The following is an 18,023-nucleotide window of genomic DNA, read 5'->3' on the forward strand; positions in this document are numbered from 1 at the left end:
TGGTGCGTCTTATAGAGCGAAAAATACGGTAAATCATAGTGTCAGATGCAATATTAGGCATTACAGGCATACATGCCATTACCTTGTGTGTGTAAATGCTATCTGCATTCCAAAATGGGGTTTAAATGCATTTTTCAATGCATTCAAAAGAAGAGCTGGACTTCCTTAGTATCTTTCCAGTACAGAAGATGAACAGTGAGAGCAGGAGACAAATCATATTCTGGGAAGTAAAATAGTTTATAGCCAACCATCTACACATCAAAATAAAGTTGGGTGAGTTTTTCTTTGCTATTTCTTTGCTGTTTTCCAGTTGGTTAGGCCATGTATAATCCAGATAATCTATTAAATGGGCCTCTGTAGACTGAAAAATGGAGAAATCCTAAAGGCTTCTTAGGAAACAGGACTGTTATCCTGACTGAGGTGCTGTGAATAAGACGGTTCCTAGTGACACCTGTCCTATTGGAAGAGAAGGGACTATAATCTCTATTATTGTCAGTCTGTCACCTACTGCTATTATATCGTGAAACGTTTATTTAACAAAGAATGGCAGGTTTCAGCACAGACTTATTAGCCACTTCACATTCAGAACTCTTGCTAGATGGCTTCCTCCTCAGAGAGCCTTCTAGAGCTTATCAGTTAAGCAGATGGCATTAATGTAGTGGTGTGCGGCACTAAAATATGGCAGTAGTTTCCCTTTTGCCAAGGAGCAATTTGGTATCACTGCACAGAGTTTAAATTTGCCAGTAATCAATTTTTGATCTGGACAATTGAGCTTTTCTCTAATCCTTGGCATAGAGACAATATTAATCTGGAGACTGTCATTTCTAGTTCTGTGCTGTGTGGTATTTTCAGGGTGTCAACTACTGGGAAATCACTGGTAAATCCCAGCGATAGCAAATCTCTGCCAGAAAATGCAGTGCATTAATCTCTGTTGCTCATTGGAGTTGGCCAACTTCTTCCAGGTCATGTCAGCTTGCTTCAGAAAATAAGCTGAGCTTATTTTTCCTGGAAAAAAATAGTTTAGAAGGCATGATAAATGCCAAGGTCATGTTTATAAATGTTCATGGTGTTTTGAAACTATTAATTCATCGGGATGTCCACAGGTTAGCCACCTTTTCAATAAGAAAAACAAGCCACTTGTATTGGATTACCACTCATACAGTGCTTAGTTTTCATGGTAATAGAAGTGGGATTTCGTGGGAGGAGCTCAACCCTTCATGAACCCTACACTTCCTCAGACCAGAAGCATTGCCCCTTAGTGCTATATTTTGAAGAGGCTGGCAGCTGTACTGACGCTAGGTTTTACAGGGGGGGGAATGTAGAAGAGAACACAGTGGTTGCACACCTCTTTCTGTGCCTGGAGAGGGCTCTGCAGCATCTGAACCCACAATCCTGAGTAGGTCACCAGGCTAGCTTCCATCATTGGACCACGATGTAGCCAGGTGCCTCAAGTTCCTGCTAATGCTGGTGCCTGACTTCAGACCAGACTTGAGTGATTGCAGCCTCACAGCCTGCCCCAATCTGTTGCTCTTCAGATGTTGCTGAAGGACAACACCCATAATATCTAACTATTCACCGTGTTGGGTGTGGCTGATGCAGGGAGTTGGGTTGAGGGAAGTGGCAGTAGAAGATGCGTCTGCCATCTAGGTTTGTCCGGCCATCAACACACCAGCAGCTGAACCAAGATCTATAGGCATCACAGTAAGCGCTGGTCTCCCAGGAACCCCTTTGCAGGCAACAGCAGGAATAAGCTGCAAAGGAAGGAAAAAGCGTATGTATCTGCAGCAGGGGAGAAGCTGGGGAATGGTTCTTTTCCAGAAGGTTTCCATACAAATGCATTAACTTCTTGCTTCAAATGGTCTTGGACTCAGCCCAGGCACTGAAACCTGAAAATTCGGGCCCTGGACTATGGCGTGCTACAACCAGTCCTAGAAAATGTGATCGACACAGCTGTCAGAAATTAATAACAGCATTACTACTGCAGCATCTTTTTATCCCTCTCTTGCTTGTCTCTACCACTTCTGGAGCCTCCTGCCGAATTCCGTCTTATTAGCCTCTCAGTACAGAAATTAAAACATGACAAATGGCTCTTAGGGCAGGGCGCTGGGTTTATTTCTTTATTTTAGTCCATCCAGCTTTTTCTCCAAAAACAACAACAATAACAAATAAATAATAAGGATCCAGGCATGGCTCTTGCAGTTTCCCCTTTAATAATAATAATAAAAACCCAGAAGTGGTATTTAAGTGATGATACCCAGTAATTTGTTCATTCTTCTGTCAGTGTAATTTACAAGGCAACGACAGATAAACATAGCTATACAAGATTCATTTACGGTGACACAATGGCAGATACACAGAGCAGAACCCTGCCTATGAGATAAAGTGGACTGAGTGACTTATGCAGTAATTAGGGGATAATTGTCATTAACCTCGCAAACAGTAGTTTACCCATATTGTTTAAAAGGCTCCAGGATGCATAATGACAAGGTAATCTGTCAAAGCGCTAGGGGGAAATATTAATAAGATTTGTGCAGGCCTGGATAGAAAATATGCAGAAAGCGGCCACATTAAGCTAATTGGTGGATGAATATACACTTGTAAAAGTGCTTCTAATGGCACGTTTGCTGCTCTCCAAATGACTACTGTTAATGTGGAGAAGTGGGCTGCCTACAAAGTCAGGACTGCTGGGACAAGAGGGTATTAAGTCATGCAGCACAGTTATTATTACCTTGTCCGCCACAACACATTTCCCCCCTCATTTTTCTTTTGCATTTCAAGGTCCATAATATGTTCAGATATATAACTCAACCTGTGCTTCCGTGTATGTCAATATTTCACCAATCTCTGCTTTGTTTGTGTGTGTATGTGTGTGTGCGCGTGCATGCGTATCATTCTTGCACTCTGCTGCTCTTCTTCATGATCCGTCCATCCCAAACGTAACATGTTTCATTTCTGGCAAGAATTATATGCACGCATGTGAATGAACACCCAGGAATATTCAAGAACAGGAAGCCTTGTTGGCATGTGATTGCCAGCAACAAGGCATTGCCATTAAAAGAACACTAAAGGCAGAAATTGGATCTCTGAATTCTCTGGTTCTCAAATTTAATCCATTCTGGGAGTCCGTTTGACTCCTGAAATGGTTTGAAAACCAAGGCACGGCTTCTGATTGACTGCAGGAGCTTTCTGCACTCAATTGGAAACCACGGTAGCTGTGGTGGACGTTCGGCTTCCAAAAAACATTTGTAAACCAGAACACTCACTTCCAGGTTTGCAGCATCCAGGAGCCAATTTGTTTCAGAGCCAAGCTGTTCAACTACCAAGGTACCACTGTACCATTGTTGACATATAACCACATTCCATGAATTGAATGGATCAATAGAGAGAATTTTCGACATGGCCATGAAACCCTGGCTATGGGTGGGCCTACAAAGTCTTTCAAAGGTGTTCCCCACTACAGAAAGCAGATCAGCCATGTGAAGGACTCTGAAGATGCTCCTGGACAAATAATTATTTATTATCCTCAGTTTTCTTTGAAGCCTCTGCGTTCAAGCTGCCTGCAAGTGCCTATGTGCAAATACAAATAGCAGAAGTTTCTAGGCAGAAGAGGAAAACATACACCCCTCTCAGGTCGAGGGGGGAGTGGGGCTGCCCTGACAATGACATGCTCACCAGCCATACCCCTCTATGGTCCCATGCATAGCAGGTGCATGTCTTGGCGCAACACACACATACAGGCATAGGAACATAGGGACCGCCCCCCATATGAGAGGGGTCCTGTTTGGCAACCCAACTAGAAGCACTTCTGCAAACACTGTGCGTGGTGCCAGTACCCCTCTGACCCGAGGACATTGTAAGGCACTTCTCTTACTCGGAGGACTCCAGTTCAGAATCTCTAGTGCAAGTTGGGGAAACCTTGGCCTTCCAGATGTTACTGAATGACAACTCCTATCGTCCCTGGTCATTGGCCATGTTTGATGGGGAGTTGGAGGGCCAAAAGATTCCTCTCCTTTGCTCTAATACAACCATAATTTCCCACTGTCTATCAGAGTCCATAACTGTTAGATCAGGCTGGAACCCTTTTAATGAAGAGGTTCCTCTCAGCCAAGGCAGGGCTACCTACTTCGACAGAGCCGCAGTTAAGCAAGCTCAAGCTGGGGATTACTGCTGCAGAAGCAACATCTGAGCACTGCTGTCATGAACTCTCCAGCCTGAGTCCTGCATGGAGCTGTCCAGTGTACCTTCGCCTCTGCTGAGGTCATGCTCACAGCAGAACAGGAAACTGAACCCATATTCGGTAATAAGCAAGTCTAGCCAGTAATGTTTAGTTGGAGCCATGGAGAGGATAGCAATGTTCTAATCCCTCTGTTATCCCCATCATCGCCATGTATCATCGCCACTGATGATGTTTCCTGCCGGCTGCATATCCACATATATCCAACTTTTGAAATGCTTCTCAAATGCAAAGTTCCTGAGCTGGGCTGTGTACTTGCTGTTGGCACCAGGGTAGGGGTCAATACTCACTCTGGTATCTGCAGTTATCTAAATGCCTTAAAACAGCTACATCACTGCATCTTCGGTCCTCCGTAGAGGATGAATGACTTGTTTATCAGTCTGAGTTGATGAAAGCATTTCAGATTCTCGTGATTGAGGAAAGGATGAATCAGAAACAGTTTGTAACCTAGACAGTGCTTTGGGAAACCTAGACAGCTTTTTCTGGGAATGTGTCCATGAGACTTTTCTGCTGATCTTCTCTCCTGCTCCCAATTACTTGGCCATGCCTTAGGGTCTCACAAAGATAGTGAAGGATTTGCAGGAGGTGCCATCCTTGGTTCTTGCTGTGTTTAAGATAGTGGAAGCAATCTATAGAAAGCAAGGGGAGATGTACTGCTCCAATTGTTGTGATTCACTGTGCATTTAAGGATTCTTGAGGTTGTCTAAATGGAGCATTGAATAGGCTTTGGAGGGAAATCTCAGCGTACTCAGAGTCAAAAAGGATGGGTCTTCCTAGAAAGTTGTGTTTTTTGGATGGGTCTTTCTAGAAAGTTGTGTTTTTTGGAAGGTGCCACCTTGGCCTGACAGAATTCAATCAAGGGAGGTCAATTACCGTTTTAAAGCCATAAATGTGTACCATAACTTAAAAAATACAATTGCAATACAGATTAGTGCTAAAAGAAGAAGAATGCAGTCTCATCAGGCCCATAATCAAGACTGGTCCATACCAAAGTGAATATGTTATTCAGAATCAAACAATATGTTTTTCAAGCTTGAAACTTGTGTTTTATAAAGTTATTTGAGCTACAGAGCTAAAAACTGTTTTCTGAAAGCAAATCCTATTGTATAAATTAGGATTATTTTAGACCTATTCGCACAGGGAGTTCCGCACCCTTGCTAACTAATTTGCTACTGTTGGCAGGAGCTTCCCTTCTCTTCTCCAACTAAGTGAGAAGTTCTGCATATATGTGCTACCATTTTATTTTTGGAAAGCAGGAAAGCTTATGGGTTATTTTAAAAAAGAAAAGCTGAGCTGCCATTGCCAATCTGTCCATTGTATACTAACCCAGGAGAATAAAAGTCTTCGGAGTGTCCACATTTTTATTCCACCTTGTGGGGGGAATTCTGACATCACTTTAGGATTCATGTTCTGTGTGAATCCTTCTTCCATAAATGACCTGAAGTACATACTGAGACTATTCTTGATTTATGAGAACTTTCCAGGTCAAGTTGACCTCAAATCAGCATACCTGTTGAACCATTGTTCATCTGTTTGGATCCTCACTACAAAGTAACTACAACGGGGGAAGAAGTCGTTTGAATTGACCATTAAACCTTGTTCAGATACTACATTTTTTCTGGATTGGAATTATGTAGACTTCAGGATTGACTTTGTTATTTTCAGTGGCGCCACAGTTCTGGTATTCTCAAATATAAACCAGTGCAGAAATACCTTAGATACACAAGACCATGACCCAGGCCTGTGGACCTACTTATATTATGGGCAGCGTACAGTTGTGGATGGTAGCTGGTAGTGGTGCTTGCATGATCATGACCCCATAGGAATCATGTAGAAGCTCAATACCATGAAGCATTTCTTCTGTTTGGGGGCTGTATGTACAATTGTGACAGACACCCCCTTTTTAAAAGGCTATTGGGTGTCTGAGCTGTCAAATCTAATCTTCTGCCTGTGGATTCCATGATGATTGCCATCACATTTTGCTGTATGTAATAATGTTTGGTGATGATGCCTATCGTTCAGTTGTGTGCTGTTTGGTGACTCCTTTCTGTAACTCCTTGTGTTTTCCTGTATTCTTCCATCATCTATTCAGCCCAAGAAACAATGGCAGGACACATTATACTGTTATACTAGGAACTGTTCTAATTTGGGTGAAGGTACTTCCTTGTATCGAGACCTACTACTATCTCAATTAGGACATTTTCTAAATAATTGCCCTAGTCCTTCAATAGGAATTAAGGGAGCACATTTCCATATTTCCCAATTGGTTAGCATGCTGCTAGCTGGCTCCTCATTTGGAAGGGGGAAATGTACACAGCAAAGTAAAGCCTGCCTCTTAAAATTCATGCAGAATTGCACTGCCCCAACTTATTCTCTTTGTTGTCGTGTATTTTCCAACTTTTCTCTCTGCGCCAGAACTTCATTTAATCAAGAGAGACACATTCATTTCACTTTGTGCATTTTCATATAATTTGTTGCAAATGCTTCACCTCATTATACCGCAGTCCTTCAGGGCCAAGCATTCAGAATGTTGTAAAGAGAGTAATTATTATGGAGATTTAAGGTAGACTGGAGCTTATGGAACACGGAAGATTCATATCAGAATGAGAATTACTGGAGACCTCTAGAGAAAATCCGTATCCTGAATGTAGTGGTATTAATTGGGGATCTGGTAGATTGTGCCTTTTGAAATCAGCATGGGACCAGTGCTTAAGTACTTTGTTAGACAGTCTCTCTGCTGCTAGGGGTGCAGAGATTTAAAGCCAAAGTCTTAGAGGTCTGTGATCATTAGAGGTCTGCTTCAGTTCTATATCATGTGTTAGCCTGATTGTGGTACTCCTTTTTGTTTTCTTTTACTCTGTTTTCTCATCTGTTCCTCATCACCTTTTTTCCAGTTCTGTAGCCCCCATGTTTATTCCCCTCAGGTCAATACTGCATCTCAGACTCTTACTGCTTGGCAATCTTATTTATTTATTTCATAACATTTACATAGTTTTTGATTGTTAACAAAAGCAGCATTTAAAGCGGTTTACAGATAGAATGTAAAAAAAAATGATCAGTGAATGAAAAAGGTAAAAAAAAACCTCTTTAAAACACTCAAAAAAATTAAAATTGTCTATGATGAGCTAAAAATAATAATGTTAAAATACATGCCAACATACTACATTTCTGGGTAGGTTTGCCTAAACAAAATTGTTTTTAGCAGGTCTGAAAAGAGTCTAGTGAGGGCACCTGCCTCTCAGTAGACTAGGAGTCTCAAAGTTTGGGTGCCACCACACTAAAAGATTGATTTATTACAAATGTTTGTCAAATCCTTGCATGTCTGAACTGGTACCCAGTTTTGCCTGTGTTCTCTCGGGCATGAGTCACGAAGTAAATTAAAAATATGCAGAAATACAGTGGAGAACAACTGTGCTTGCTGTAGGGTTTTCTTTTGGGGTGGGCGGGCTTTGACATAGGACCATTAGCCAACCAAGGAGAGGTGGGGCCCGCAAACTGAAAATGCTCTTAAGTGGCTGGATAACAAGCAATTATACCAGCCTGCAGTCTGGTCTTCACAGGCCATCTGGCAGGAAAGTGACTCATGCCATGATGCAGACCATGCAACTTAGCTGCTCACTAGCATGCAGACAAACCATGGCATTTCCAAATAGGGCTGGTAAATATTCTTGTCTGAAACCCCAAACACCCACAGCAAGTTCCTACAGACAATACTGAGGCACATGGGCCAGTTCATTGATGGTTTAACTGGCTCACAGATTTCTGCTGATGTGTGCAGGGCTAGATTTCGGTTTGATGAGGCCCTAAGCTACTGAAGGTATTGGGGGCCTTTATATGTCCAGCTGTCCTTTGTCAACAACAAATGGTCGCTTTTTTGTGTTGAATATATGCTATATGGTCATTTATGGACCTAATAGGTATCTAAAGCCATTTGCACATAACAAGATACATATGTTGTAATTGTTCAACTGAAATACAATTAAAAATGTTAATAGTGAAATAATTATTAAGCTCTAACCATATGTCAGGAGTGCTCTGATGGTGTTTCCTGCTTGGCAGGGGGTTGGACTCGATGGCCCTTGTGGTCTCTTCCAACTCTATGATTCTATACTCTTGGAAAGCAGAGCAAAATAATGACATCAAATTGTAGTTCGTGGTGGAAATTATGTAGAGCTTTAGTTTGACAGCGTCTTCGAAAGGATATAGCTGGAGTAGAAACCTGGTGGTAGTAGACATACTTTACTTAGGGCTGCTGTACATCCAGAATTTGTCCGTCAGAAATAGCATACAGGTGGAATTTCTGAAAATCAGTAAAAATGTCGAGGGAAACCCAGGCAATATGGCAACCATGTAGGAAGTTTAGGTTTTTTTGGCAGAAAAGAAAAGTTTAACAACTTTGCTGGATTCTCACTTTTAGTAAAGTAGGGTTGCCATATTTCAAAAAAGTTTCAAAAAGTTCAATTTTATGAATGTCTACTCAAATGTAAGTGCCACTGAGTTCACTAGGATTTACTTCCAGGTAAGCGTGGGTAGGATTGCTGCCTAAGGATAGGATTGTGCTATAAAAGAAATGTCTGTTACACATCTTCACATCGTTACATGCCATGTACCAAGTAGTCACTTTGTTAATGAAATAAATGCTAACGATATAAGTTTAAGTACTTCTCAGAAACTATCACAACAATGACAAAAAGTATTCCCTAAGTGCTTCCCAGAATTACAGTTTTTAAAGGATCTTTTTTTCCATTTTAACCTTTTAAAAAATTAATTTCATCTCCTGTATGATTACCTTTCAGTGAATGCCTGAGATGTATGCATGTATGCATATATTTGCCTTTAGTTAGCTATGCCAAAAAGCAAATTAGAGAGATATATAACAATTAGCAGTTGGCTAAAGATATTGTAGATCAGAGAATATTTTCAAATCTGCATTAAATGGGGTGGGGGATCAAATCCAAGATCATTTTAGAACAAGCCGCAATAGAAAATGTTGCCTGGAAAACGTTGCTTGTCTCTTAAACAAGGTGTAAAAGCTTCCGTGTCGTATCAAAAAAATGATTTATGAAGCAGAAGCCCTCAGGAAATCATATTGCCTACTTTCTCGTTCCTGTCCACAGGGCACCCCCCTCCCCCAATTAAACTTCTGAAAATTACACTGAATCTTGGTGTGTGAGAGGTCATCTTTTCCAACCCAATTTGTATTGCCTGAGATAATCACTCCGCGTCCATCACTCGTTCATAGATGACCCACACGGTAGGAGAGAGATGTATCCTAACACGTCTTGGTGTGTATCATCGTAACCTTCAGCTCGGCAAAAATCAGAAGATGAATGCAAGATGATTAACTCTGGCACTGTTTCCCTGACCTGGTAATAAATGTGTACATGGTTCTGGAAATATTTGTTCATACCATTAGAGAAAGAGAGAGAGAAATGTATGTTTGTTTGGACTGAGGGAGAAAATAATTTAGGGTTATAAGTCTTATGCTGTTGGAGGTTCGTATTACATGGTTTAGAGATGTCCCCCCCCCTCTTTCTGAAATCAAGAGGGAACAACTAGTATGTAGAAATCAGTCTTAGAAGGCTCGACAAACAGAACTATCTCCTTAAGCTGCAAGGGTATGGGCATGGTGGTCTTATAGAAAGTCTCTGCCTCGATAGTCCATGATTTGCCTGCATGGTCACAATATGATTGTCTGATTCATTAAGGAGTTTGTGGAAATGATTTGGATTGGAAACATTTGTAATGAAAAGTGGAACTGTTGCTAAAATTCATTGTCATTGAGAGAAGAGCATAAGAGAAGCAAGAGACCACATACATTCCAGAAGCAATGTGAACAGCAAGCCAGGTATTACATTACACCAAGGAATTTGAAGCATAGTCCAAATAGATGTTTGTTTTTGTTTCTTACAACTTTTTTAAATCTTGAAATATTCCTATTTCCCATTATCCAGTTCTGAATTATGACACGCTGCCATTTTTTTTTTAAAAAGTTAGTGTTTTGCAAATATTTAGCTTTTATTATAACGCAGCACATGTTTGCTCTACTATATGAAATATTTCAAGCCTGACTCAGTTTTCTGAAATGAAATAGTAGCAAACAAGATGGATTCAGTGATCAGCTGCTATAAAAGCCACTGCTTCATTTGAATATTTCAAAATAAAAATCGCCTTTGGTTCCCATCCATGGAAATGTTGATCAGTTCAATATTTATATTGATGAACATATAGCATGAGCATATAGCCCCAAACAGCCTCGTCCCTGTATACCTCTCTCCACCCCCATTGTTCAGTTCAGACACTGAAGTCCTCCTCCGAGGGCCTTCTGGTGGTTCCCTCATTGCAAGAAGTGAGGTTACAGGGAACCAGGCAGAGGACCTTCTCAGTCTGTGGAACGCCCTCCCATCATATGTCAAGGCAATAAATAACTACACAACTTTTAGAAGACATCTTGAGGCAGCCCTTTATAGGGAGATTTTTAATGTTAGATGTTTTATTATGTTTGTATATGTGTTGGAAGCTGCCCAGAGTGGCTGGGGCAACCGAGTCAGATGGGTGGGGTATAAATAATCAAAGTATTATTATTAGCATGGTGACATCTTTTCTTAAAAAACACACACACACAACTGAAGGTTCACTTGCAGAATTGTTCTCAGTTAGCTTTCATGTTGCTATGATTCATTTGAAACAGGTGCAGACTTTAGCGTGTGATGGTAAATGGGAAGGGTGTAGACATGGAAGAAGTAGAGTAAACTCTGAATAACTCTAAATATAAATGGTGCTCTGAACATGCATGCTATATAAACAGAGCTAGGGTTCAGACATAGCATTCAGCATGGCAGTAACTTAGTCTGTAATCCTATGAACACTTAACCTGGCTAGGAAACCAACTGAACACAATGAGGCTTACTAGTAAATATACATAAGATCAAGCTGTACATCCATGGCATATTTCAAAGGCTACCCCGGGATGACTGGTCAATTCATTTAGGAAAGGAAAGAGACTTACGAACGCTTTCAGCCCATATGAGGTCATTCATTCTCAGCCGGTCTTGTGAAAAAAATGCTTCCTTTACAAGGCTATGTGGAAATAGCCTGCAGTAATGAGCTAAGGAGAGTTTTGGTATCTGTCTTGCCATGCTACACCAGAGTGGATTGATAAATTAGATTGGATATATTTGCAGTTGTTCTCTAAGAACAGATTCGGGATCGATTTTGGCCATACTCTGTGATGTTGTGCCAGCAGGCATGACTCTGCTTCCTGTTCCAGTGTGTGTGTGTGGCCAGACTGTGAGATGCCGTTTATGTTAATGGACATTTGCAGGTACATAAAGGCTGTGCTATTTTTCTAGAAAAAAAGAGGTACCAGAACTCACCATGGATGCCTCTCTTGTTCACTTATAATGGCTTCCACCTGAGATGTGCAGGAACTGAGTTCTGGTGAGTTCCTGCTGAGGGGGGGAAAACCCCGCCTACAGAGGTCTTCTGGACAAGAGATCTCTCCTTAACCACCAACAGGTACCACAGGGTAGGGCACACACCAATACAGAACACACTCAAAAACTCTCAGCCAGGTGACTTGTGGGAGCAAGTCCAGCAGCCTGCCAAACTATTTTGGAAAAACACCACCTTCCAGCTTTCAGTGGAATAACCCAGCTGTAGCTTTCCTGTTCTCTACTCCAATACTGCCCTTGAGTTACACAGTGCTGTTGTTGTTTAGTCATTTAGTCATGTCCAACTCTACCTGACCCCATGGACCAGAGCACGCCAGGCATTCCTATCTTCCACTGCCTCCCACAGTTTGGTCAAACTCATGCTGGTAGCTTCGAGAACACTGTCCAATCATCTCGTCCTCTGTCGTCCCCTTCTCCTTGTGCCCTCCATCTTCCCCAACCTCAGGGTCTTTTCCAGGGAGTCTTCTCTTCCCCTGAGGTGGCCAAAGTATTGGAGCCTCAGCTTCAGGATCTGTCCTTCCAGTGAGCACTCCGGACTGATTTCCTTCAGCATGGATCGGTTTGATCTTGCAGTCCATGGGAGTCTCACGAGTCTCCTCCAGCACCATACACAGTGCTAGTTAACAATAAATGGAAGGTTAAGATCATGTGATCCCTTTGTCTGAAGGCTTTGTCCATCTTCTGTGTGCCACCTGCCAGTTTTAAGATCCCACCCCCTGCTTCACCTTGCCGGGCTTCAGAGCCAGCCATGCACATACAGCTCATGCACACCCTTGCACATGTTCATAATGTGCCAGTGTCCATCTTAACTGGCTTTCTAGCATTTCATACTGGCCTGAACACCTGATTCCAACTGAACGTTTCTCCTCCACTGGGGAATATCTCTGGGGCAGTACACATGAAAAATGTTACCTAGGAATGCAAACATGGATTTTGCATTCCATCCTAATACTCTTCACATGTATTCCTTCAGGGAATGTTGGGGAGACATTTGTTCAGAATCAACCCTGAAATAAACAAGCTCCTTGCATCAGAATGCTGTTGCACATTTCAGCGGGACTTGTATCTCGGTGAATCTTCATAGTGTTGCAACCTAGAAGCAGGCCATGGCCAGGCAGGGTTTTTGAATACCTTCGTGCCATGAAGCGAGTAAGGTTTTACATTTATACTGAATGCAACTAGTGCAGAAGAGCCTTGATGGGTCAGAACAACAGTCCATCTAGCAGGGGGAAGCACTGGGGAGGAATGCAGCAGCTGCGATTTCCTCTCTAGGAGCTACACACTTGTACAATCTCTCCCTGAGCAAAGATTTGGCTTCTTGTGTCATGCAAACTAGGCCCTAACCACCCTCCCAATTCATACATGCTACAAAAATGAAATAGCTCATTTATATGCTATTGTGAACCACCCTGTGGTCTTCAGATGTAGGGCGGGATACAAATTTAATAATTAAAAACAGTCTGGCACTATCTCTCTCTCTACACATGGCACGGGCAGCCTAATTCCTCTGGAAACTTTAGAAGTAGACAAGAGCGTATACAGTGGCTTGTTCCCATAGTTTGCGAGTCCCATAAGTTAATTATGTGCTTTGTAAAGGCGTGCTGCACTTTTTAACTTGGGGGGGGGGGCGAGAAAGAAACGTAGTCTTTGCCATCATTCTGCTTTTACTGATACTTTGGTTTGTATGTTTTCTAGAGAGCAATAGTTGTGGATCTTTCTGTGTTTGTGTTTAAGCCCTACTTAGGGAAGCATCTCAGCAGGAGTCACTAAAACATTCCTGGCTTGTTGCTCAGGAAAAGGTTTTCTGGTGAATTATGAAGGTGGCAACATGGCTGGCAATAACCTAACTAAGAAAGTTGCCGGTGAAATGATGTATTTATTATCTAAACATTCTAGTGCTTTTTAATCCATAGATGCTGCAGTGGAGAGCCTGACATTACAGTGCGGAATTTTTAAGTCCTACCTCGAGGCAAATCTCATACTTACTAGCAAAAATGAAAGTGTGAAATGCTTTTTAATGTATATTTAACAACAGATAGTCTGGTGATTACTGATGTGTATTCTCCTTGGACTTTTCTCTTGCTGTTGGAAGGCTGTGTTAAGAGACAACATTTTTACACATTTATGTTAGCTGCAACTATCAAATGTTTAAGAAATATTTGCAACTGTCCTTTGTTTTATTTTTTTAAATGGCAGAAAGCCACAATATTTTAGCTCTAACCCAACTCAGATTATAGCCAATGGCCTGTTACACACCAGCTCCATGAGTCAAGAGAGTGGGATTTGCCAAGGCTTTTGATGTGAGCTGGTGTAAAATTCAGTTTTAAATATTACTCTAGGAAAAAAAGTAAAATAAAACTTAATATTTTATACTGTACTACTACCTTTTTAAATTTCTGCCTCAGACGGTTTGAATTCCTAACAATGTATTTTTTTTAATACACTCTCAGTTTCATTTAGTTGCATATTTTCCAAAAAGCACATTCTATTAAATTTATTTACTTAAATATTTCCTATAGTGGCACTATTTAATAAGGAATAGAGTAAAATCTAGCTCTCAGCAAGAGTTCATCTCCCATTCTAATGAATGTTAAACAGTTGCACAGCACAAAGATCTTTGCTGTTAAACAGGCCCTATTGAAGGTATTTTAGATCACAAAGCCCCAGTAGTCTACATTTTTGTTTGCTTTGACATTATTAAACCACTCTGTTTCTTTAACTATGACTCTAATTAGCGCATTTGCATGGTAGCAAAGTTTGCTTTGTGGACTGACTCCTATGAACACAGTGTTTGCATGTAGTTTTTCTGAGCTAGCGTTTGATGAGCAGCCAGCGCAGCGCTTTCAATCGAAGTCGATAATTATGCAGAATCAATAAGGTTTTCTTCTTTTGTGTTTGTCTTTGTTGTTTCTTTGATATGGCCTCTAGGATGCTGCAGGCAAAGTGCTGGACCGCTGGGCCATCATGTCCAGGGAAGAAGAGATTATTACCCTTCAGCAGTTTCTGAGGTTCGGGGAAACCAAATCCATCGTGGAGCTGATGGCAATTCAAGAAAAAGAAGGGCAGGCAGTGGCTGTTCCATCTTCAAAGGCAGACTCAGACATAAGGACTTTTATTGAAAGCAATAATCGAACCAGGAGCCCGAGTCTCCTTGCTCACCTGGAGAACAGCAACCCTTCGAGCATCCATCATTTTGAAAACATCCCCAACAGCCTTGCATTCCTGCTTCCATTTCAGTACATAAATCCAGTCTCTGCCCCTCTGCTGGGTTTGCCACCGAACGGCCTCCTGCTGGAACAGCCCACACTGAGACTGCGCGAGCCGAGCCTATCGACCCAGAACGAATACAACGAGAGCAGCGAGTCCGAAGTCTCGCCAGCACCTTTCAAGAATGAGCAGGCATCCAGCAGGAACGCCTTGACCAGCATCACAAATGTAGAGCCCAAATCTGAGCCAGCGTCTGTGTCCCCTGTACAGTCGTCCACCCCTATCAACGATTTGTCCAAGCCGGAACATACGAAAAGCTCTTTCAGAATTCATAGGATGAGGAGGATGGGGTCAGCGTCGCGGAAAGGGAGAGTCTTCTGCAATGCATGTGGCAAAACCTTTTACGACAAGGGTACCCTCAAAATCCACTACAACGCTGTCCATCTTAAGATCAAGCACAGGTGCACGATTGAAGGCTGCAACATGGTCTTCAGCTCACTCAGAAGTCGCAACCGTCACAGTGCTAACCCCAATCCCCGACTTCATATGCCCATGCTAAGGAACAATCGAGACAAGGATCTCATCCGCGCTACATCAGGTGCCGCTACCCCTGTCATAGCAAGTACAAAGTCCAGCTTAACGTTAACAAGCCCTGGCAGGCCTCCAATGGGTTTTACCACTCCCCCGCTAGATCCTGTGCTACAAAACCCATTGCCTAGCCAACTTGTGTTCCCAGCTTTAAAGACTGTGCAGCCTGTTCCTCCTTTTTACAGAAGTTTACTTACGCCAGGCGAGATGGTGAGCCCTCCAACCTCATTGCCGACTAGCCCTTTAATGCCAGCAGCTGGCACCGTAGAGCAGCTTCCCCTGCCGCCTTCGGAATCAACAGCCCCTGCGTTGATGATGCCCACGCAAGAGGCAAATACTGACCTTGCCCCGAAGAAGAAGCCGAGAAAGTCCAGCATGCCTGTAAAAATAGAGAAGGAAGTTATTGACACCGCCGACGAGTTCGATGACGAAGATGAGGATGTCAACGATAACCGGAGTGTGACTAACGATGGTGGTCATGACAATCACTGTCATTCTCAAGAAGAAATGAGCCCTGGGTTGTCTGTGAAAGACTTCTCCAAAAACGGGAGGAACAGGTGCATTTCGAGGACGGAGCTGAGAAGGGCAGATAGCATGACATCGGAAGATCAAGAGCATGAGAGAGACTATGAAAATGAGTCAGAATCCTCGGAACCAAAACTGTGCGAGGAATCCATGGAAGGCGATGAACCCATGATGCATGAGAGAAACCACACATCCATGATGAACCACGACAGGCCAGATGAAAACCACCATGGCATTTCCCACCAAGATGAAGTTAAGGTGAAGGAAGAATTTACCGACCCTACCTATGAGATGTTCTACATGAGCCAATATGGACTTTACAACGGGGGCAGTGCCAGTATGGCTGCCCTCCACGAAAGCTTCACTTCCACTTTCAACTATAACAGTCCCCAGAAGTTCTCCCCAGAGGGCGATTTGTGCTCAAGCCCAGACCCCAAGATCTGCTACGTGTGCAAGAAGAGTTTCAAGAGCTCCTACAGCGTGAAGCTCCACTATAGGAATGTGCATCTAAAAGAGATGCATGTCTGCACAGTGGCTGGTTGTAATGCTGCCTTCCCTTCAAGGCGAAGCAGAGACAGGTCAGTAAATACCTCATTTATTAAATGGGTTTTCTAACTTTGGTTTTAAATTATACAAGCACATGTTTTATGTAGAATATGCACATAGTACACATATACGAATGACCTCTGTGCAGAGTGAGGGTTCATCTACACTTTGCTCCACACATACTAGACAAAAGTCTGGGCTTTCCAGGTCCAGGTGGGGGGTTTTGTCCCACACTTTCCCCAGAAAAAACCCCCTGCATTTTACCACTGAAGCTGAGCCAATGGCAATTGCCATAAGCTCCAATTCAGCAGAAAAATGCAGGCTTCCTCAAGAAAAGCACCAGGACAACTACAACGCTCAGACTCACCTGGAAAGCCCAGACCTGTGTCTAGCACAAAAGAGAGGGTGAGCCTCAACATTATCTTCATTCCCATTTTTTACCTGGAATAATAATATAAATATTATGTCATCAACTTATGTAATTGATAATAATGCTGTGGAGATATAGTTGGAAATAGATTTTATTAGTACACACAAATGTTTTTGGTGTGCTTGCACACTAGATAGTGGGACTTGCATTAAATCTCTATGTATCTATACACACTGATATGTGTATAGATCTCCCACCTCTTCTCCAAAGGAATGATTACCTGATATTTTAAGTATCCCATATAAGTTATTTCTATACATACGACCTACAGTGTTGTCTAAGTTTAAAAGCAGGAGATATAAAACCTTTCCGCAGAGGCTGCCACTTCTGTTACATTCATTGTCTTCTTTCCTCAGCTTCCAAGTGAAGTTAAGGAAAAGTTCCTACTTAGAATTATTGAAAATTATATGCAGCGGGCAGTGGGGAAGCTCCTGTCAAATGTATGCTAAAATATATAGTGGTCATTTGGTGAAACTGTGCAGCAATTCACGTGGGAAAGCATCAGATATAGTATTAATGCTCAACGTGCATGATTATATTGATGGAGTGCAGCCTTGGAGACCTGAACAAGGTTCCGTCGAAATGTGTACAGGAAGCAGAGCAGCAGTTTTGGGGGGATGTTCCTTTGCACATGTGCCTGAGTTTAGTTCTCTGCATGTATGCATATCCCCATTCCATCAGGTGAGCACTATGCACCCAGATAAAGGGAAACTCAGGCATATTTTTCACCTTAATAAGAGCCTTTCATTTCAGCTGGGCATTGGGATGATATCACACTGCAGTTATGCTACGTCGGTTCTGAAAGAGTTCAGTTTAAACGGAAGCAGCTGGCCCTAAATGTTGTAGCTGTTTTTTAAGAAACAGAGTCCCCTTTTTATTATTCCAAAAAGAAAAGTGTAATGTAGATGGAATTTGCCAAAGTGGGTCAGTGGCAGGTTAACATATTTATTCCATATTTATGGATTTAAACTCACACATATATCTGCATAAGGTTTCCTTAAAAAATAATAATAATAAGGTAATGGATAGACAAAATTAG

General features: G+C 42.2%; 1 protein-coding gene across 12 annotated transcripts in view; it reads left to right on the forward strand.

The window, feature by feature from the left end:
* Positions 1-18,023, forward strand: part of BNC2 (basonuclin zinc finger protein 2) — a 411,384-nt gene that overhangs the window by 366,985 nt on the left and 26,376 nt on the right. For all 12 annotated transcript variants that reach the window (XR_014163924.1, XM_081893849.1, XM_081893854.1 and 9 more), the window contains one exon: positions 14,617-16,586. Coding sequence is in view for 11 of the 12 variants with exons in the window: in XM_081893849.1 (XP_081749975.1) it covers positions 14,617-16,586 (1,970 nt within the window). In the remaining variant the exon portion in view is untranslated. The remainder of the gene's footprint in view (positions 1-14,616; positions 16,587-18,023) is intronic.

This window comes from Podarcis melisellensis (genome assembly GCF_964234715.1).
Source record: "Podarcis melisellensis genome assembly, chromosome: 17".
NCBI classification, from domain to species: Eukaryota; Metazoa; Chordata; class Lepidosauria; order Squamata; family Lacertidae; genus Podarcis; species Podarcis melisellensis.